This window comes from Neolamprologus multifasciatus, chromosome 2 (genome assembly GCF_963576455.1).
Source record: "Neolamprologus multifasciatus chromosome 2, fNeoMul1.2, whole genome shotgun sequence".
Lineage (NCBI taxonomy): Eukaryota > Metazoa > Chordata > Actinopteri > Cichliformes > Cichlidae > Neolamprologus > Neolamprologus multifasciatus.
The window spans coordinates 30,942,382-30,964,115 of NC_140440.1; the positions used below are offsets into that span (position 1 = coordinate 30,942,382).

The 21,734-nt window shown below is 40.4% G+C and overlaps 2 protein-coding genes and 1 long non-coding RNA gene across 4 annotated transcripts in view; 2 read left to right on the forward strand and 1 right to left on the reverse strand.

The window, feature by feature from the left end:
* Positions 1-8,055, forward strand: pmt (phosphoethanolamine methyltransferase). 2 transcript variants are annotated; one of them, XM_085173806.1, is made up of 13 exons: positions 1-143; positions 392-534; positions 1,291-1,462; positions 1,658-1,813; positions 2,550-2,686; positions 2,863-3,014; positions 3,147-3,335; positions 5,951-6,040; positions 6,146-6,235; positions 6,653-6,775; positions 6,899-7,030; positions 7,652-7,768; positions 7,896-8,055. In XM_085173806.1, the coding sequence occupies exons 3-13, from the start codon at positions 1,302-1,304 to the stop codon at positions 8,004-8,006; spliced, it is 1,458 nt and encodes a 485-aa protein (XP_085029932.1). In that variant the 5' UTR covers positions 1-143; positions 392-534; positions 1,291-1,301; the 3' UTR covers positions 8,007-8,055. The 2 variants fall into 2 exon arrangements, with proteins under 2 accessions (XP_085029932.1, XP_085029922.1); XM_085173796.1 differs by lacking the exon at positions 392-534 and having other exon boundaries at positions 2-143.
* Positions 4,000-13,467, reverse strand: LOC146524786 (uncharacterized). Its single transcript, XR_014876325.1, has 2 exons — positions 13,365-13,467; positions 4,000-12,838 (listed from the first exon to the last, which is right to left on the reverse strand). It is a non-coding gene; the product is annotated as an uncharacterized LOC146524786 (long non-coding RNA).
* LOC146524787 (MORC family CW-type zinc finger protein 3) overlaps positions 13,426-21,734 on the forward strand; it is a 15,825-nt gene continuing 7,516 nt past the window's right edge. Inside the window, exons 1-11 of the mRNA XM_085173781.1 lie at positions 13,426-13,554; positions 13,669-13,741; positions 14,750-14,882; positions 15,120-15,340; positions 15,635-15,782; positions 16,606-16,759; positions 17,311-17,439; positions 18,008-18,127; positions 18,222-18,325; positions 18,552-18,680; positions 20,549-20,665. Of these exons, the coding sequence (XP_085029907.1) occupies positions 13,516-13,554; positions 13,669-13,741; positions 14,750-14,882; positions 15,120-15,340; positions 15,635-15,782; positions 16,606-16,759; positions 17,311-17,439; positions 18,008-18,127; positions 18,222-18,325; positions 18,552-18,680; positions 20,549-20,665 (1,367 nt within the window). The 5' untranslated portion in view covers positions 13,426-13,515. The remainder of the gene's footprint in view (positions 13,555-13,668; positions 13,742-14,749; positions 14,883-15,119; positions 15,341-15,634; positions 15,783-16,605; positions 16,760-17,310; positions 17,440-18,007; positions 18,128-18,221; positions 18,326-18,551; positions 18,681-20,548; positions 20,666-21,734) is intronic.

The window sequence follows — 21,734 nt, forward strand, 5'->3', positions numbered from 1 at the left end:
CGCGAAGTGACATCTGCTGTCTGTCATATAGGAGATTACTAATTATACCTTCCTACAATAACGAGGATCGTTAATCATCAGACTGATTTCTCACTTCATAGATTCATTTTACAATAATCAACCAAAAACCACAATGGACAAAGGTATGAGCAGATCAAATGTATTCATTTTATTTATTCATTTATTCATTTACTACTGTGAAACTTTCTTGAAAAGTTGATTTAAGCCAGAGGGAGCTGATTACACCAAAGTTTGGATTTTGTTTGAGCTGCTGTGTTATTGTGTTGTAATTGTTCACTCAACTGGTGGGAGTAATCCTACTGTGAGCTCTGTGCTGGAATGTGATGGTGATTTGAACAAAGCTGTCAAATGATTTTCTTTTAACCTGCAGTTATCCCTCAAAAAAGGACCATGAAGATTGTCTCTCACCCTGTTATCACCTTGTCACTGGAATCTTAGATTCCACTTTGCCACGTTGCCGTCATTTAGCCTGTGGATGAGTGTGTCTCTGGTGTAAAGCACATGGGGAAATTTGTGAGTGAAAGCGGTAGCCTGATGTTTACTGTCTTATATGCTTGTGCACATTACTGTACATGGTTTTCTTGGATTTCTGTAAAATTAAAGAATGAATGGGGGGTTTCAGGTGGGTGGAGGGGCGTTGTGGAACAACTGTAGTATAATCTGTCTTTTGACAAAAGCCAGCTAAAACCTGTTGTGGAAATAACAGCGCGTCTTATTAACAAAAGCAAACAAAACCAAACTTTGCAAACTGTGACAGCGAACGAGTGTAATATGAAACTGATTCTGGTTTAATCTTTTGTCTATGTGGCAAATGAGTGTTTTGGGATTGCTTAATCAGGTTAGATTAATGGTTAATCTGTGTGGCCGCCGAGTGTTTGTGGGGGTTTATCTCAGAAGAATTTTTAGCCTAAGGGGTAGAGCCCTTTATATGAACATTTGTCAAACTTTCCAAAAGCTCACATTTTTAGTGAGTTAAAGGAACTCAGATTGTTTTTTCTCTTTAAAAATAAATAAATAAATAATTTACATCTTAAATAACTTAGAAGTAACACGATTAACCTGATGATCACTTCTTTTTTGTCATATACTTGATAGATGATTCACAGACAGGTACCCTTGAACTTTGACACATCATCCCATGGGAATTAAATCTTAATTGCACATTCATAAATTGTAACTGCATTGCCATCATTATTAGTGTCCACACGCACACGCCCACTTACACTCATATCTAGCTTCTTGCCAACCCTGTGTGTTCTCTTATGATAGTTCGTAGCAATATGACAGAGTTTTGGAAGGAGCACTCTAAGGCTGCTACAGTGGAGGAGATGATGCTGGATTCTCGTGCCAAAGAACTGACTCAGCATGAGCTGCCAGAGATCCTCTCCATGCTGCCTCGCCTGGAGGGATGCAAAGTGCTGGAGCTGGGAGCAGGAATTGGGTGAGCACACAGCTGCAATAGACTTAGAATTCTGGGAAAACAGTACAAGAAGACAAGAAAGTCAGTGCTTTAAAAGACAGGGATTTAGTAGAAGAAGTATAAGCTAATGGGGTACTGTAATATTTAATAAATGTTTAAAATGGCATGGAGAAACTGAACTTACAGATCATTTTATATTCTTATGTTTGCATCCAGTCGTTACACCAAGCACCTGCTGACCAAGGCAGCCCATGTGACTGCTGTGGACTTCATGGAAAGTTTTATAGAGAAGAACAGGCAGAAAAATGGCCACCATAGCAATGGTACCTTCCTCCAAGCTGATGTCACAAAGCTGGATGTTCCCCAAAACAGGTGCGTGTTAAGATACCGTCGTTAATATTTAACCTCACTAATGGCGTGGTTCGATGAATGGCACTACAGTGAGTCAGCTGGTCTACTGGCCTGATTCTGAATTATCTCAAGAACAGCTGGATAAACTGTCATAAAATGAGTATATTTAACATACGCAGAAGTGGCTTCAGCAGAGGCTTACCTTGGAAAACGATAAAGCTGACATTTGCCCTTTTAAGTGAAATGAAATGACACATTTTTTCCATGAAATCTATCTTCCTACATCCTGCTTCTAGCTTTCTCTTTGAGGGCTTGCACGTGCACATCTGCAGTGTCCCTATGGGACCTTAAACATGCAGAGAGCGAAGAATTACCCCTTTTGTCAGCTATGGTCCACAGATCAAATAGTCTAGAGGGGGAGAGTCTGCAGTTTCCAAGCCACAGGCATCTTAGGAGGAGCATTTAGTAGAAACTGCCTTAACTGTTGCGTATGCTATCATGAATCCCAGTGCATTGAAAAGGCAGAAGTACTATGGCCACAATACACATTCACCACAACTTTGTCCACTTCCCCAAAATGAAACATAAGTTAAAAGGTCACTGTTTCCAGCACACATCATAGGTGTACAAGTGGAAATAGTAACTCTGAAAGGAGCCAGTCTTGAAAGGCAGAGAGACGACACACACAGCTTTATTTGTTATATCCTGAAAATACTGTTGGTTACTTTGTTAAAAGAATAATGCTTTTTTTCCTCAGCATTGACTTTATCTTCTCCAACTGGCTACTGATGTATTTGAGTGACGAGGAGCTGAATTCGGTTATGCAAAAAATGCTTACCTGGCTGAAGCCTGGAGGCTTTCTGTTTTTCAGAGAGTCCTGCAACCACCGGTCAGGTACAGATGCGGAATTAAATTCAATGTTTAAACCTTTATGGTAAATGAAGGTAACTTAAGAAAGATTGTATGAAGATTTAAAAGATTTAATTAGATGTCTGTACTCCTTCTTTTAACTGCTCACTTTCTATGCTCCATGGAGATTAGTTTGTTTTCATTCATAATTTTCTACCAAGGTGACAATAAGAGGGATTTCAACCCCACCTGCTACCGTACTGAGGCACATTATAGCCACATGACTACAACAGTGCAAGTGACGGAGCCAAAAGAGGGCCAAACGTTTGGTTTCGACATTGTCTTGAAAAGGAGAGTTCAGACCTACGTTGAGGTAGAGACATTTGAGTCATATTAAGATTGAAAAAAGCACATGGCAGTTTCTGATGCTGGTGTGTGGACATGTAGTTAACCCATTTTACTACTACTTATCTCTGTCACCTTCTCATCCATCCAACACTTACAGATGAAAAACAATCCAAATCAAATCTGCTGGTTGCTAGAGAAGGTCACTCGCTCCTCGAACAGCCAGAATGGATTCAAAACCTTCCAGCAATTCCTGGACAACCAGCAGTACACCAAACGTGGCATCCTGCGCTATGAGAAGATGTTTGGGGCTGGTTACGTCAGCACAGGAGGGCCTAGCACCACCAAGGTAGGCAAATCCCAAATAATATGGCTGGATGCAAATGATAAGTGCTTCTTGGAAGGAAATTTAACAAGTAAAATGCAAAGATATGATTTTGAGTTAGAAACACAATTACAGAAAATAACACAGAAAACTGCATGCTTCAGTAAGTATTCAGACTTCTGAGCGTCTGGTGCAGAATTTGCATTAAATGGCAGTTTCATTCAGACCCTTTGTGGTAGCTCTTCAAGTTGTGTTCAGGTGTAATATTTTTTTTCTTTGAATTATTTTTTAAATGTCAAACGCAGCTGCGCGTCTCTTAACTGGTACTGTACTAGAAATTATGCCCACATCACACCAGTTTTAGCCAACCTACAGTGGCTCCCTGTTGATTATCGTGTCAATTTCAAAATTCTTTTGCTTACCTTTAACATTTTAAATAATTTGCCTCCCAGCTATCTATGCAAACTCCTTCAATTGTATATCCCTAATAAGGCACTTAGATCTTCCAATCAAAAGCTCCTGATGCAACCGAGGTCTCGTCTGAAGTCCAGAGCTGATCAGGCCTTTGCTGTCTTAGCGCCATTCCTCCGAGTCCATCCAGTCTTTTAAATTGTGTCTTAAAACTTGCTATTTTAGTCTGGCTTTTGCTTCAAACTTGTATGTTATTTCATGGCTAGTTTTTGTTTCAAATTGTTTCTGTCTTATGCTATTGCTCTGACCGACTGTGAAGCACTTTGGTCAACTTTGTTGTGTTATTATGTGCTATAGAAATACATTTTGATTTGATGTCTCTGAAAGTTAATGTAAAAAAAAAAAGAAAAGAAAAAAGAATGAATCCTTCAAAGGACCTGGCCTACCCGGTCTACGCCTTCAAAGGCTGCAAAGACTGGAAGCGAGCGGCTGTTAAATTGAAAGATCTCGCCTAAGATGCACTTCTCCTGTTGTCTAGCAACCGCAACGATATCAGCTAGAGCCGAGGTGAATGACTGAAATAGAGAAAATCTTTATTTTATGTAATTTATTTTACTTTTATTGCAGAAAATTGTGATGTTTCATCTGCGTATGAGCTGAGAACACCACAGCCATGGGCCGAGTCCTTTTAGCTAACAGTTATCTTAACTTTAGTTAGTAAAGTAGTTTGCTAGTGTAGCTCACAAGACTAGTCTCATTTCATTTTGAAGGTACAAATACGTCTTAAGTTATTGATATTTTATTATAAATAAAAGGGAGCATCTAACAGGAGAAAGATGATACAGACACATGACTTCTTATATAGAATACTATACAACACACTTTAAGTTTATGAACGTACAATTTTTGTAGCTCTTTGAAGTCTTTATTTCAAAGATCTGCATACTTTTCCCACTGAAACTAACACAATCATACTTTGACGAGAACAATATTTTAACTAAATATTCTGGATAAATCAAACCATTATCAAAGTTGGATGAGTTTCCCTTTATTTCATCAGGGGTGGAAAGCCTCTGTACAGTCACCTCTCACAGCAGTTGACAGCAAAAGCAGAAAATTAAATCAAATATCTGTTAACTTTCAGATGAAAGCACAATTTTCTCATAGAATCACATTAATATATTTTATATATTGTAATCAGAGAGAAAAAAACTAAACAGAATATAGAATCCTGCAGAAATGTGGGCTTTATGACAAAGGTGACAGGCTCAGATTGTATGATATAAGCATGCCAAAAACAGCATAAAAACAAGAGAAGGACTTCTCTATTAACTCTCTGTCTTATTATTATTATTTGCTCTATACAGGATGAGAGCTTATGTAAATATGACTTCAGCACATCCTGGTTACATCAGTCTGTTTCCTTACCACAGTTCACGGGTCACATGTTTGGTCCTGGTGAACACACTTACCTTAAAAAGTCAACCGTCTGCTCGTTTTTTCCCAAAACATTTAAGTACATTTGGCTTCACACTGGAAAACAGACGCAGCTTCAGCAGAAAACTAACTAGCCAACTAACCAACCAACCAACCAAAGCACGCAGGACCTGTGCCGCATTAAGTTGGCCAAAAGTTAGCTCAGTTCGGCTTTTTAGGATTCTTCTCTGCTGAACATTTGATAAAACTCAGCACTTAAAAGTTTATTTCTGGACTGTTTTGCTTAAACCGGTCACCATTTTTTCCAAAAAGTTTCTTCAACCTTAAAATCGTAATGAATTCTGGGATAGGGTGGGCCACGAAGGTCTATGTCATCTGATGCCATTTTTTTAGACATTTTAGTCTGATGCCAGAGGCTGTTTTGAGCTTATGTCTGAGGATGTTTTTCCTGAGATCTGCGGATGTCCTAAAACAGGGGTGTCCAAGGTTTTAGATGTGTCCTTGATCCAACACAGCTGATTTAAATGGCTAAAATACCTCCTCAACATGTCTTGAAGTTCTCCAGAGGCCTGGTAATGAACTAATCATTTGATTCAGGTGTGTTGACCCAAGGTGTTATCTAAAACCTGCAGGACACCGGCCCTTGAGGCCTGGAGTTGGACACCCCTGTCCTAAAATGTACACCGTAGTGGCCTCAGTAACTATGAAATAAAAGTTTGTAGCCAGAATAACCTTTACAAAGTTGTCCTCAAAGCCAGGCTAAATCAAAGAAAACATTTTTGTGCTAACAGGAGTTTGTGGACCTGCTGAACCTGAAGCCAGGACAGAAGGTTCTGGATGTTGGTTGTGGCATTGGTGGAGGAGACTTCTACATGGCAAAGGTAAGAGCAACAAAGTCTCAGGCCACACTTACAATGTTGATTTTAGGGCACTTATCATTATTGTAAAAGCTATAACTGTGGCAATTATTATGTGATTTTTTTCAGGCATTTGGAGTGGAAGTGCTCGGCTTGGATCTGTCAGACAACATGGTGGACATTGCAATAGAGAGGGCAAAAGTCGAGAACGTTCCATCAGTACGTATGTTATTCTGTTGATTGCAACACCAATGGGGGCGATTGTGGCTCAAGAGTTGGGAGTTCGCCTTGTAATCGGAAGGTTGCCGATTCGAGCCCTGGCTTGGACAGTCTCGGTTGTTGTGTCCTTGGGCAAGACACTTCACCCGTTGCCTACTGGTGGTGGTCAGAGGGCCCGGTGGCGCCAGTGTCCGGCAGCCTCGCCTCTGTCAGTGCGCCCCAGGGTGGCTGTGGCTACAATGTAGCTTACCATCACCAGTGTGTGAATGGGTGAATGACTGGATGTGTAAAGCGCTTTGGGGTCCTTAGGGACTAGTGAAGCGCTATATAAATACAGGCCATTTACCATTTTACCAAAGTTAATGGCTGGACTAATGATTTATTTCCAAATCTTTAATGGTATTTACTGTTCCTCAGGTGCGGTTTGAGGTTGCCGATGCTACAAAAAGGACATTTCCAGAAGATTCCTTTGATGTGATCTACAGCAGAGACACAATCCTGCACATAGATGATAAACTAGCCCTCTTCAAACGCTTCCATGTGTGCATCTCTTTAAGTCTAAATGGTTTCAATTCATGAATTTCCCAACATTTCTTGTAATTTGTAGAGAAAAAATGATACAGCACTAAATGTAAGAAACATCTTGTTCTTGTTGATATCCAGTCATGGTTAAAGCCAGGCGGACAGTTGCTTATCAGTGACTATTGCTGTGGGAAGAAGCCCTGGACCCCAGCATTCGAGGCCTATGCGAAACAAAGAGGCTATGTCCTGTATACACCTTCAGAGTATGGCAAGGTAAAAATACTCGTGTATAAAAATGCTAGTAGTTTAAAACTTTGGACTCTTTTCTGATATGTAGATTATATTTTCTGTTTTTGCAATTCAAAATCCTGTTTAACAGTATAAGCAGTGCACTAATCCACTTATGAGTAAAACTACAAACTCAAATTGTTTTACCTTAGTCAAAATAAATAGAGAAAGCTGCTAAATCTGCTTATAATAGTTTTTCACATATACTGTATGCTGGAATCCGTGCATTATTGCTTCATAAATACATAAATCCCAGAGATGTGTTTAGAAGCCAAATTTTCCAACATTATGGTTGGTGGTGGTCAGAGGGCCCGGTGGCGCCAGTGTCCGGCAGCCTCGCCTCTGTCAGTGCGCCCCAGGGCAGCTGTGGCTACAATGTAGCTTGCCATCACCAGCGTGTGAATGTGTGTGTGAATGGGTGGATGACTGAATGTAGTGTAAAGCGCTTTGGGGTCCTTAGGGACTGAGTAAAGCGCTATACAAATGCAGGCCATTTACCATTATGTCCAGAGAATACAGACTTTGTATGTATGTACTACTGCAGTCCATCTGTTGATGGTGCTGTCCCCACACTGCTTAATCCCTCCTCTGCCTCCCCATCTACAGTTCATTCAGGAGGCTGGTTTCAGCAAAGTTCGAGCCGAAGACCGCACAGCCCAGTTCATCAAAGTGATTAAGACAGAGCTGCAGAGAGCAGAGGCCGTTAAAGATGAATTCGTTAAGGTGGGAATGCACAACCACAAAGTTCACACAGTGTGTCAAAGATTGCACCTTCATAATTGTGTTACGACAGAAAGCTAAATTCCTCCTTTAGTGTGCCATCCAACACACCTGTATCTTTTCCCTGCAGGAATTTTCTGAAGAGGATTATTTTGCAATAGTGAATGGATGGAAAGAAAAACTGGGACGTTCCAACAGTGGAGACCAAAGATGGGGACTTTTTCATGCGACAAGAGACTGAGCTGTTGAAGCTCGCCGTGTTAGAGATAATAAAAGAAAAAAAGAAACAATGTCTCTGCTACATTATTCTTTTTCTGGGTATCCTGTTGTCTTTAAAGAAAATCACTGACAACTCTTTCATTATTTTGTGCCAATATACCTTTAACTAAGTGATCTACACTTTGCCATCTTGCATTTCTAGTGAGCAAATATTTTTGGGAGTATAACAACAACGGAGTGTAAAAGAAGGTCCAGACAACTGCACAGAGTAATCAGGGCTTATTCTGATTAAGCAGGTTGTTGGTATCCAATTACTTAAATGTAAACAAGTTGAAATGAGTTCTTGAACTGTTCTCAACCGCAGAGGCAAAATCAATTGACAGCAGATTGATTTTTGAAGGAAGATGCAATTTAAATTTCTAGTTAAATTAACAGGTGCACGAATTAGTTAACAGACAGTGTATTGCAACAAGCTTGAGTAGCTAATACTGAGCAGATAAACCTGAGAAAAACAAATTCAACAGGAACCAGTTAAACTGGTTGAAGCAGTCAGCTCATGTTTTCTGAGCTGTCTGCATTCTTACGTCATCCCATGTCTTATCAGTTTACAGTTTAAAACCATCAATGGGATGGTTGGGGGAGGGGTTTGCCGTCAAAAATAGTTAGTAAAACATTACAGAAGAAGAAGAAGTTTCTTTAGCTCAGAGGCTCTTAATCTGGGTTCGATCGAACCCTGGGGGTTCGGTGAGTCGGTCTCAGGGGTTCGGCAGAGCCTCCGCCGTGACATGCACGGCTCATTTTGTGCACCAGTAAAAAACATATCTATGTCTTGAATTTGAAAAAAATCACATTTTATTTTTCAGTAAAGAGGGGTTCAGTGAATGCGCATATGAAACTGGTGGGGTTCGGTACCTCCAACAAGGTTAAGAACCCCTGCTTTAGCTACATTCAGCTGCTCTCTTATTCTCAAGGGATTGCCACAGTGGGTAGCTCCACATGTTTGATTTGGCAGAGTTTTATGCCACATGCCCTTCCTCATGCAACCACAAAGAAACTTCCATCTCCTTCCAGGAAAAATAACTAGAGATCTTTTGTTTGGTAGGCAAATGTGTAAACCACTACAATAAGAGCCACGGTTGGTAAAACATTGCAACACCTCCTAAATCCCAAATGTTTAATTAAATACATAGTTTATCATTTCTTAATAAAAGCTGGGATAAATCAATCTCATGCATTCTAAAGAAAAATGCCAATAAATAAAAGATAATTACTCCGTGTTTACCATTAACTGCTTCTTCAAATATTCTTGTATGCCACGTTCATCCACTGTGCAGATTTGCAATAATGATTCTGACCCATTTTTAAGTTTGTGTGTTAACACGGCAGATTTTCCTAAATGCAAAAAGACTTCGTAACACTTTATAATGCCACTGTTAATAAAAATGAATTGCTAACTTTAGTTAACAGTGTATTACAACAGTCATTATTATTGCTGCTTACTGTTTGGTCAATAGCTGGTTTGTAAATTACTGTACATTTGCAACTGACGGTTATAAAACGTGTTTGGCTATAATAAAGCTGAAGCCTCTGTTTCTAATACAAACCAATCAATCATGACCAGAAGCTGTGGTTTGTGTCCTCTTTCACTTACAGTTTAATTTTCATTTCGGTTAGGTTTACAGAAAGGTTGTGGTTTGATTTGAAATACAAGTTAGGAGTGAAACCCCTGTCACTATTGCCATGACACACGCATCACTGCGTTACACCCAAGGTAATGTGTGTCATAAACAGTAGTATTTTATGGCCTGGGAACGAAAGGAAATATGTCATCAGTGATTAAGCCTATCCTACAACACATATATTTAATAAAATATAATATTGATTCTACAATTATGGCTGTTGGCAAAAAGATATTTCTACAGTAAAGCAATGAATCTTTTTAATTTGAATAAAAAAATATACTTTGCTGCGTAGCCCTTGTTAGTATCGTTTTAGATCCATTCTTACCTTCAACACTGCCTTAATTCAACAGGGCACAGATTCGACATGCTGGTGGAAACATTGCTCTCAGATTTCACTCTGTATTGGCCTGATAGAATCACACAGTTGCTGCAAATCTGTCGGTGGCACATCCAGGATGCATTTCTCATTTCACCACAGAGGTTCCAAAGGTGCTCTATTGGATTGAAATCTGGTGACTGCAGAGGCCATTTGAGTTCAGTGAACTCACTGTTGTGTTCAAGAGCATTGTTAGACTGGGAGTTTAGGCCGGCCTCAAAGGCTTTTGAATTTTCACTCAGTAGCAGTGCCACTCTTAAAGCTATTTACTAAATTCAAAGAAAAACTAATATATGCCAAAGACTAACATGCCACAGGATGACACAAATAAATAATCAGTGCAATTTGAGTTCCTCACCATTTTTTTAACTTTAAGCAGCAGTATAAAACCTTTAAAAAATGTAACATTAAAGTAAAGTAGTTATTTGTGAGACCATATTGTGTCACTATTTAGTTAGAATGCTCATTTCATCCGTCCTTTTCTTTTCTTTTCACCTTTGTGCTCTTTTGTTGTCTAATGAACCTGCTCCACTTTTAACCCCCTCTCTGCTCTCTCCCCCTCACTTTCATGTCCTGGATCTAAAAAGAAAGCAGTCAGCAGGTGCCACCCAAATTTAATTTGGATCGCAAACTTTTGATCTGACGATTAGGTTATTAACTCGTTATGTATAGACTTAGTTTATATGTGGGCTCAAACACTGTATTTATCATTCAACAAATATCAACATGCAGAATATGAAAATTTTCTTGTCATCAAAAGCTACAGTTACAATATTTATGAATTATGATTTATAGCCCAAATCATGTGTTTTTTGATTTTTTTAAAATTAAATATTCATTTGCATATATGAGTTTTTAATTTTTATTGTATTTTCTATATCCATACATCCATTATCTTATGCTTATCATTATCAGGATTGTGGGGAAAAAAACCTCACCAAAACATGGTGAGGTTTTTTTTATTTGTTAAAAATGTACTGTGTAATTTAACTAGGGGAAAAATCACACTGATGATGCAGAAATCTCCAAAACTGACAAAACTCATGTATCAAATATGATACTCTAGGCCTTAAGGGGTTAATGCGGGCAGACACGACGTGCTTCACTCAGTGTTCTGCAGGATGTTTATTTCTATGGCATTATGTGCCCTCTCCACCTAATGACGTCTGTGTTTACAGGCACACAGTGTTTTAACAATCACGCCTCATTCATGCTATTTTTGTCATCGCTTTCTATTTTTCTGCATTTCCTTTATTTCATGTATGAATCCACAGTGAATGTGGGACTTAACATTCTACACAGACCTAAGTCATCTTGTTTATGGCAGACTTCGTATACAAAGACATGCATATCTTGGAACAGTAAATAACACAAATGAAGAGTTCATTTCTGTGCCTCTCTGATATGATTCCTATAGAAAAAACATAACTGACTGATGTGCATTCTTCATTTTAAATGGCCATAATAACCTGAGCTCTTTTATTGGGAATGGGAATGAGTGCTTCAGAGTGAAGTACAGAGCATCTCCCTGTCACCAGGGTTACTCACTGTAGCCATGGTTACTCATTGTCAACTGCGTGTGCAGGTTGAGAGGAGAAAGTGCTGCTGTTTAGGCCTGGCATTACTTTAAGCAGCATGAATGATTTTAAGAATCAATAGATTTATTTGTATTTTTCTCAGGTTTCTCTTGATGGTCTAAATAACTTTATTATGATAAATTATTTTATTTTATTTTATTTTTTCAGATTAGGCCTACGTAAGAAAATGAAGGTCAGACAAAGTGTGAGGAATATATGTGAATCGTTGACTCAGTGTGTGAGAAACAAATGGCAACCTTGACTTGTATCAATGAACATGTCAGAAGCACTTCACCAATTCACCCCCCTGAGTTTGTATCTAATGCAGTGACCATTTCATGCCCTGTGTCTGCTACAGTAGCAACAGGAGGCACCTCCTTCCACCTGCGTCTCCCCCTCACTGTCTTTTTTTTCTAAAAAAAAAAAAGCTTCTTCTGATGAAGTACTTTAGCTGGTTAGCAACCACCAGTTTGTCAGATCCAGACCAATCAGCAGTGACAGCTAACAGGTGCTGACGTTGGACCTAAAGGAGGAATGCTCTGCTGTGATTGGTCGGACAGAGATGGGAGTGGGGCTTCGCCCCAGATAAATTGTGGCAAACACATACCTAAATACAGGTTTCCTCTAATAAACATTTCATTCAGCCGGGAGATCGGAGGGTACTAAAAAAACATCTGGAAGTTGAGCCCTGAACACCCATGGGTAACGACAAACCTGTGTTCAAGAAACCAGTTTGAGATGATTTGAGCTTTGTAACATGGCGCGTTATCCTGTTGGAAGCAGCCATCAGAAGATGGATACGCTGTGGTCATAAAGGGATGGACATAGTCAGCACCAATTCTCAGGTAGGCTGTGGTGTTTTGAACAATGCTAAACTAGTACTAGGAGGCCAGAGTGTGCCAAAAATATCCCTCACACCATTACACCACCTCCACCAATCTGAAACATTGACAGGATACAGCACGGATTCATGCTTTCACATAGCTTACACCAAATAACTACTGAACGTTGCAGCACAAATCGAGACTCACCAGACAAGTCAATGTTTTTCCAATCTTCCGTTGTCCAATTCTGGTGAGCAGGTGTGAACTGCAGCTTCAGTTTCCTGTTAGTATCAGCTAACCACGGCGCTGCACTTAGCTGACAGGAGTGGCACCCGGTGTGGTCTTCTGCTGCTGCAGTCGATCTTCTTTAAGGTTCCATGTGCTCTTCTTCATACCTTTGTTGTTACAAGTGATTATTTGGATTGTCTGCATTGTGCCTTCCTGTCAGCACGGCCACTCTCCTCTGGCATCAACGAGACACTTGAACCGCTGTGAGCAGCAGAGAATTGCTGAACACAGATTTTTTTCCCCCCCTTTTCAGACCATTCAGTAAACGTTCAGTAAAGAGAAAGTTGTATGGGAAATTCTCAGTACAACCTCAGATATTCAGACCAGCCCATATGGCACCAAGCCACATTCAAAGTCACTTATATCACGTCTCTTCCCTATTTTGATGCCCGAGTTGAACCTTCAGCAGGTCAGATCTGTTTTAATGAGTAGTTAAGGAGGTGTGCCTAATACAGCGGCCATTTACTGTAAGCATTTAGCTGATTCTGCAACTGAATTCTTATAATTTTTGAATGGAAAAAAACAGCCCATTTCAAACACGCGTTATAACAAAGTAACAATAAATCAACTTGGTAATAAATGCAAGAACTTGGTAAAACGTCATGTTAACATAAGATCTGCAGAAAGAAATACCTCAGCTGTGTCTCTTTCAGACTGCTCGAAGCGCGACTTCGGCTGACTTCCTTTGACAGCGGCCCCGAGGACGCGCCCACTGCTCTGTGTGGCTACGTACCTGCGCACGGAGAGCTCACACGACGAGAAGCAAAATATTCAGACGCAAAACATGGCGAGGTTAAGTGAGCATGGGATTCGCCTGAGTTCTGTAAGTATTTCAGATATTTGCTGTAGAGGATTCGTATTTGTTTCGACACTTTAGAAAACGTTCGCTACAGCGGCTCGCTCAAGTGAAAGTTTAACTTATTTTTTTAATTTCCAGATGAGTCCTTCCTTCCTGAACAGCAACTCCACAAGTCATACCTGGCCTTTCAGCGCGGTGGCAGAATTAATAGGTAGGCAATAAGAAATTTGAGGCATAATACAGAAACGCTCCACTTGTGCACCTGTCTATGCAGCTTTTCATGGTTTCTTTCGCACCGCTCTTCCGCTGTCGCGCACAAAGTCGGCGTGTTGAGCAGACATTTGTGTTGGTGCTAATGGACCGAACGGACTTCCGCTTTCACGAGTTTGCGCTCACACGCCTAAAGACGTGTGCTGGCAGCTGCAGACGCTGTGTTGTGGTAATAATCCCGTCGTAAAGTAAGGATAGAGGAGCTCGTTCCTTTAACGCTCTGCAGTTTGAAATCATAGTGCTGAGATATTAGTAACTGCTCAACTGCAGTGAGGTTTTCTGCAGTTTTCTACTCTTACTTCTCGTGAGCATTAACAGAATCAGTTTGGATTATTTTTGACAAAATACATATCAAACTTATTGGTAAATATGCAGCAGTAGTTTATTTGCGCCTTCATGTGACATAAGTGGATCGTGTCTGGGCTGTCAACATTGCCATTCCTCCACTCTGTGCGCTCTCATTGGTTCAGACGTGCTGACCGTCTGTTGGCTGCTGAGGCTTTTTTAAAAACCGGAACAGCGAAGGGAGTGCGCTGTAGAAATGCATTCGCACTACTGTCCCACGTGAAAGTACAGGATAAAGTTTAGAAACAACAAAGGGAGTCACGTGCTTCTTGGAATAAGCGCGCAGTAATTCGCAATAACCCTGCAGAAAGTTCCAAACTCCGTATGTTCGATGTTTGTTGATTATGGTGTGACGCAATTGGTGGCTGTGCCCCACATTGAAGTATAGATTACAGCACATGCAGAAGCGTTCAGAGATCAGCAGTGGAGTTGTAGATCTAATGATTTTTCTTCCTGCAGCTGATCTATAATGTGCAGTATCACTTTGACTATGCCTGCAGGAAGTTCACCTTGTAAAAAAATATAAGGAAGGCATTAAAGAAACTAGCCATCCCATGTGCTTCTCTTGTTTTTCTTATTTCCAATTTTCTGTGTCGTCTTCTAGACAATGCCTCAGACCCCGGTGTGTGCGCTAAACAGTTCTGGATAGATGTAGTTCATGAAACGGATCACCTCTGTCTGTCTTTCATCGATAACGGCAGCGGCATGACCCCCAACAAACTGCACAAGATGCTCAGGTGAGACACGTGCGAAGTTCACACACAAGGAAAAAAAGAAACATAGAAAGACACAGTAGTGCTGCGTACCGATTGTGTTCCTCTTTTCTGCATTTAACCCGCAGACACACACGCGCAGTTTCCAACTGTGGTCTCACACGTGCCACTTTGTGTCACATTCACACATTAGGCTAGTTTCGTCTTCTCAGCTTGCTTCTCAGTGTTCGATAATTAACACTTGCTCGCTTTTGTGTCCAGCTTTGGTTTTACAGAGAAGGGCTCGGGTAAGGCCAGTCAGCAGGCCATCGGGGTTTACGGCAACGGCTTTAAGTCGGGCTCCATGCGCTTGGGGCGTGACGCGCTCATCTTCACCAAGAACGGCGGCTGTCAGACCGTGGGGATGCTGTCGCAGACCTACCTGGAAAGCATTAAAGCCCAGGCTGTCATCGTCCCCATTGTCCCTTTCAACCAGCAAACCAATATCCTTCACAAAGGGACTGGGAAATGTTAGGATACAATATTAGGTTTACTGTGTGAATTTGCTGATGCGTAGGCGTTCTACATCAGTATGACTTCCTGATTTTTTTTAGTGTGAGAACTGATGAGATCATTTGAATGGCACAGGGTGTGTGGGTGGCGGCGGTGGGCAAGGGGTGACATGAATTAAAATAGGCAGGCCAGGTTTAAGGCAGATAACAAGAAACAAATATATTATGTATATGTGTTTATTACCATACACGCTCCCTTATGTTCTGACCTTAATTCGGTGTTACAGTTATTAGTTGTGACCGAGGATTCACAGGCCAGTCTGACGGCCGTCCTCGACCACTCGATCGTCAAATCCCTGGAGCAGATACATTCACATTTTGACTCGATTCCCTCCAAAAAAGGCACCAAGATATTAATCTGGAACATCCGCAGGTCAGAATCACATGTTCGTGTTACATTAAAAGTTGAAACGTGGTAAGATAAGAGTGTTCCACACGATAAACATCTCCCTTCCACCACTAGCAGTTTGATAAAGCCAAATGTGTGAAATCTGTAATCGTGTTAGATAACTGTCACGATGTCAATCATTTTGTCGAACTCTGTACAACAAAGCAGATTAGCGCAGACCTTATTGCGCTGTTTCTTTAGTGTCAGTCAAGTCAAAACATCTCGGTTAGAGTTTCCAAGTTGGCGTGTTGTGACCATTGGTTGAAAATACCACATGACACTGAGGAGTGTGCAAGCACAGTCAGTATCAGAGGGAGGCAAGTGGGTACAAAAACACACATGTAGTATTTGTATAAGCATGGTTCTAGGCAAATCTATGCAAAGTGACCCACATTCAAATGGAGAACAGAGAACCTCCTAAATTGAAGCTTTGAATTCTCTCTTTTCCCCCTTCAACTAAATTTCTTAGAGATAAATGGTCGATTGAAGTCAGGTTCTTGTAAAGTGCCAAAAAGAACCAGGTCAGGTTTGTCATACCTCCTATTTCACTTCCTCTTCATGCTGGAGAGAGAGGGGTCACCACAATGAGTATAATCATCCAGCATTTCAAGTATTGCCCTGTGATTCAAATCATAGTAATTAGACACAGGAGGTGAAGCCATACAGAAACTTTGTGTTGCAAATCGTTCCCAATTAATGAAAAGTCTTGCAAAGCCATCTGCGGAGCTTTCTAGACAGCCGTTACAGCGTGTGCAGTGAAACACAATTACATGTTCTAACAGCTGCTTTCTTTCGTGCTATCCCGAAGAGCTAAAGACGGTAAGATGGAGCTCGACTTTGAGACCGATCCGAATGACTTTCGTTTGCCTGAGATTCAGATCGAAGAGTTGAAGAAGGGGCTGAAGAATAGCGGATCCTTGAGAACTGAGCAGAACATCCCAGACATGCATTACAGTCTCAGGGTGAGTGGGTAAAAAAACACTTTACCATCTGTTATTATGTTAGAGCCTCTGTGGTCCATAATATTAATATTTGTCAGGGCTTGGGGACATGTTTTAGTGTTAAAGGTTGTGATCAGGGTTAGAGAAAAATTCAGGGTGTAGTGGTTGTGGTTTACGTGTGGGTTTAGCCATACAAGTGCTGTGTGTGTTGGGGGCTGGGTGTAAGAGTGTCTTCCACTTTTTGGCAGACACTGAGTACCTCCACACTACTGTAGACAAACTGTCAACCTTGTGGTTTTGTAGTAACACTGCCCCAGTTTCATTTAAAAAATTGTTTTTTTGCAGGTTTTAAATGATAATTCGCAAATTCTAAGAGTTCACTTTTTGTTTGTAAATCATCTTTTTTTCATGTTTCGAGATTAAAAAATAAACCCGCTGGTGAAAAATGTGCGTTCACGAGTGGATTTCAACCGACAAAAGAGTATTTCATATTTAGCGTTTTCAGTTTTAAGCCTCGCTTATTTTCTTTTTTTTCACCTTGTCCGTTTTATTTGCTTGCATGTTTATCGCAGGCCTACCTCAGTATCCTGTATCTGAAGCCGAGGACACAGATCATACTGAGGGGGAAGAAGATTCAGGCCAAACTGGTAGCGAAGAGGCTGATACACATTGAGCATGACGTCTATAAACCCCACTTCAGTGTATCCTTACGCTATGTGTGTGTGTAACAGCCAAATTCAAGTGTAAACAGGAAGTGGGATTCGTGTGACTGTTGGAGATGAAGCATCTGTGTTACTTTACTGGGGTCTGGTGAAAAAGTTTAAACACACTTTTGGTGCTTAACAGATGTTCATGAAGGGAAAATCCAAACAAGCTTCACAGTGCCAGTTCATGCGGTCTCATATCTAGTTATTATTATTTTTTTAATCTTTTCATGTCTTCTAGAGAACTGAGATTTTGAAACTGGGGTTTTGTGTTATCGTGCCAGTGATCGGTTCAGCGCCCACAAAACCGAATTTTTGATCGAAACTTTATCTGTTTGCCTATCTAATATATGAATGCATGCAACAAACCAGACCTCAGGGGTAGGATAAGAGTTATACTCTACTATAATTAATAATAAAGTCATTAATAATAATTGCATGAACAATGTTGCATTTTTTCCATGTTTTTCTGTTAAAACAATTACATTAGTAACATCCCTTTAATTATATGAAAATTGCATCATTATTCTAAACTTTGTCAGTTTTCTTAACTGGTTTTTGTCAGAAAGACAAAGTGAAGGTGACCTTTGGACTTAGCCCAAAAAACAAGGATCACTATGGGATTATGATGTACCACAAGAATCGTCTCATTAAGGCGTATGAGAAAGTGGGCTGCCAGCTAAAGGTAAAGTAAAATAATGTTGTGTGTTACAAATACTGTGGGGCTACCCTGGGTACCTGCCTCTGCTTAATAAACGTCACTCTTAAATTTCCTTCAGACTTCGGGCCTAAGAGCGGGCATCGGCGTCATCGGTGTCATCGAGTGCAATTTTCTGAAACCTGCTCATAACAAGCAAGACTTTGAGTACACCAAAGAGTACAGGTAACGAACAGTAATAAATCAGATCGTTGCTTTTTTTTGTTTGATCGTTTTGTTTGTGAATATGAGCTGTTGAGTTGGAATAAATAGTTTCATCCTGTATGTACAAAGTTAAGAGCGAACGGGGTAATTTGATCGCGTAATCTTCAGTCACTGAGGTTTAATTTCTTTTTCTGTCATTATCTTATTTTAAACACATTTACAGTTGTTTCCTCTTTTTACTCCCAAGACTCACCCTCGGAGCTTTGGGCCTAAAACTCAACGACTACTGGAAGGAGGTGACAGAGAAGAAGGCCAGAGAGCGAGAGTTTCAGGCTCTAGACAAAAATGAGAAGGAGGTCCAGGAGGATGTCGATGAGTAAGTGTTAACTGTTTTTTTTTTTGTTTTTACACAGATGAAGTCAGGGCCAGATTTTGAAAAACAGTGAGGTCAGACAGTGGAAATAGTTGCTGTTAAATTAGCTGCATTATTAGAACGTTGATACTTTATTGTAAGTTATGTGTGATGCTTTCATATTACAAATTATAAACAAATAATACATTGCGTAAACATTGTATGTTGAGGCTCTGAATACAGGTTTACAGTATGAAAGCTGATAAATAAGCTATGGTTATTTGTCCTTTTACCGAGCTATAAATATATAGAAAAAATGCTTGTTTATAACACTGTTACAAGCTGACATCATTGTAGACTAATAATAATTTCTAAAGTTGCCATTACAAAGTTGTATAGGCCTATTAACGTGGAGTCTGTTGGCTAACTAAGGTGTTTTTTACTCAGTTGGTGTTGCCATTATGAGGGGTGAGGCCTCAGTGTTCTCTTGCATGTCCGTCGTTGCTTTGTATCATCAGGTGGTATTCATTGTTGCTGTTCTCACACAAAGGCTGCTGCAGCTGCACAGAGATCAATTGAAGTTGTCATTATGCAATAGGCTGGCTGTGCCCTTGGGCCATTTCTCACATACAGCATAAGCCTTTTTTTAAAATTCAGCTTTAACTTTTATTTCTAGTTCTAAAAAACAAAACTGCGTGGTGTTGTGGTGGTTAACCCTGTCGCCCAACGACAAGAAAGTTCCCGGTTTGAACCCTGTGTGGAGTTTTCATGTTCCTCATGTGCTCTTGTGAGTGCCCTCTGGCTACTTCCTCCGACAAACCAAAGATAGCATGTTAGGCTAACTGGTGACTTGAAACAGGCCATGGACGTGAGACGTGAAGGCTTGAAGTGTATGGAATAAGGTACTGTATGGTGTGTTTTGACTTGTAGTCTAGAGCACTTGGGGTGGTCTGTAAGACTAGAAAAGCCAGTCCATCAATGGTCTAACAAGTATAGACCCAGACCTGGTATAGCTGTAGTGCAAACAGTGAACACTCATCCGGTTCATCTGGCTCTAAATACGTGCAGAGTATTAAGTGCAGTTCAAACAGAAAGTCTGAATGTAGAACTCAGAAAGGTAGGAAAGGTAAATAAAGGTTGGGTGACAAGTATAAATAACTAGGGTGGAGCAGACAGCTAGAGGAATAAAAAAGTAACGGATGCCAAAGCTAGACACATGGTAAATAGTACTATCAAAAGAGGAAATAATAAAAAAACCCTCAATAAACCCTTACACTGCGTTCAGTGGCGCCCAATATTATTAGTGCACTGCTTTTCTATACAGGTGGTTTACAAACATGTCACTGCTGATAATCGAACACTCCTCACTCACCCATCAAATAAGATCAGTGTGCTTCAAAGCCCCTCTGTTCCACATCGCCGCACACTGTTTTGAGGAAGCGTGCTGTTCGACTCGGAAGGGTTTCCCGCAGTTTTCAGGTTTTTTCATGACCAAAATGTAGAGTGCTAATAACATATCCTCATTCCAACGTTCAGATCAGCCGCAGGCCAGTGCATGTTAGAACTTGGCTGTTTATCAAAGTCATAATATCATATCTATATTAAACCAAAGGAGTGAGACTCAGGCTCTTGGGTAAAATTACAGAGACAAGGAACATAAAAATATCATCTATATAAACCATTAAGCCAAAAGTTTATATATAGATAGATAGATAGATAGATAGATAGATAGATAGATAGATAGATAGATAGATAGATAGATAGATAGATAGATAGATAGATAGATCTTGAAGAGATCTGTTGTGTGCACAAGTCTAGACTTACTGAGATAAAAATAGTTAAGTATATCTTTATTGCCAACTTTATCTTACTGACAGCTGTTGTATTTACAGGGGTCCCATGTGGTTACAGTGTGAAGAGTGTCTCAAGTGGCGAAGCATCCCTGACGGCTTTTACAGAATTGCTCCTGAGAGCTGGACCTGCAGCCAGAACCCAAATTCACGTTACAGGTGGGTATTTCATATTATTTCTCCTGATTTTAACTGCACCACTGTCTTGAGTAAGAAGCACAATTACATAATGAATGCAAAAGCTGGATCATGTTCAACAACACTGAGCAACATTACACTGCTGGAAAACCTAATTATTTGTGTCAGGCAGCATTTATCAGTCCATTCTTCTTATTCTTCTTTCGGCTGCTCTATTGCTGGGCCGCCACAGCAGATCATCGGCTTCCACATAACCCTAACTCGTAACATCCTCCTCTGTCACGCTAACTTTCTAGATGTCTTTCACCACATCCATTTGTCTTCTCTGTGGTCTTCCTCTTTTCCTCCTGCCTTGCATCTGCATCTACAGCATCTTTGTCCAGCACACACACATATATATATACATATATCCACTGCCTCCTCTGCACATATCCAAATCATCTTAGCTTTGTCTCTCTGAGGCCATGTCCACACTAATACGTTTTCACTTGAGACGTCCACACTGAGACGGCGTTTTCGGTCAAGGAAAACAGCGTTCTGAAAACGCTCTCCAAAACGGATACATTTTAAAATGCTGTTTTCGCATCACAGTGTGGACAACGAACCCGGAGACTTTGCGAAAACGATGACACATTTTAGTCATGTGATGCAGTCATGTGACCAATTCAACTAAGATAGCGGAGGGCATTACACAGCAGTTTTGTTTGCTCTCAATTTTGACAGCTCTATTAAAGATTAATATCAGTCTGTACATGCTCCGGATAGCTTCTCTTCAAATTCTTTGAAGTTGCTTTTGCAACTTTGTACTTTTGTGTTACTCGCAGCAACAACTCCACCTCATTGTTAGTCCATTTAAAAAATTCGGTAAAGCCGGAAAGTAAATAAACGGCAGACAGAAATGATTCATTCATGAGAAATGAATCGTCTCGCATTTCACGCATGCACACGCGGTCGTTTTCGGTCATTTCAATGTGGACACACAACTCTCTGAAAACGATAGTGTGGACGCGGAAAACACTGTTTTGAAATTTATCCAGGCTAATGTGGACGTAGACTAACTTTGTCTCCAAGCTGCTCATCTTGAGCTGAT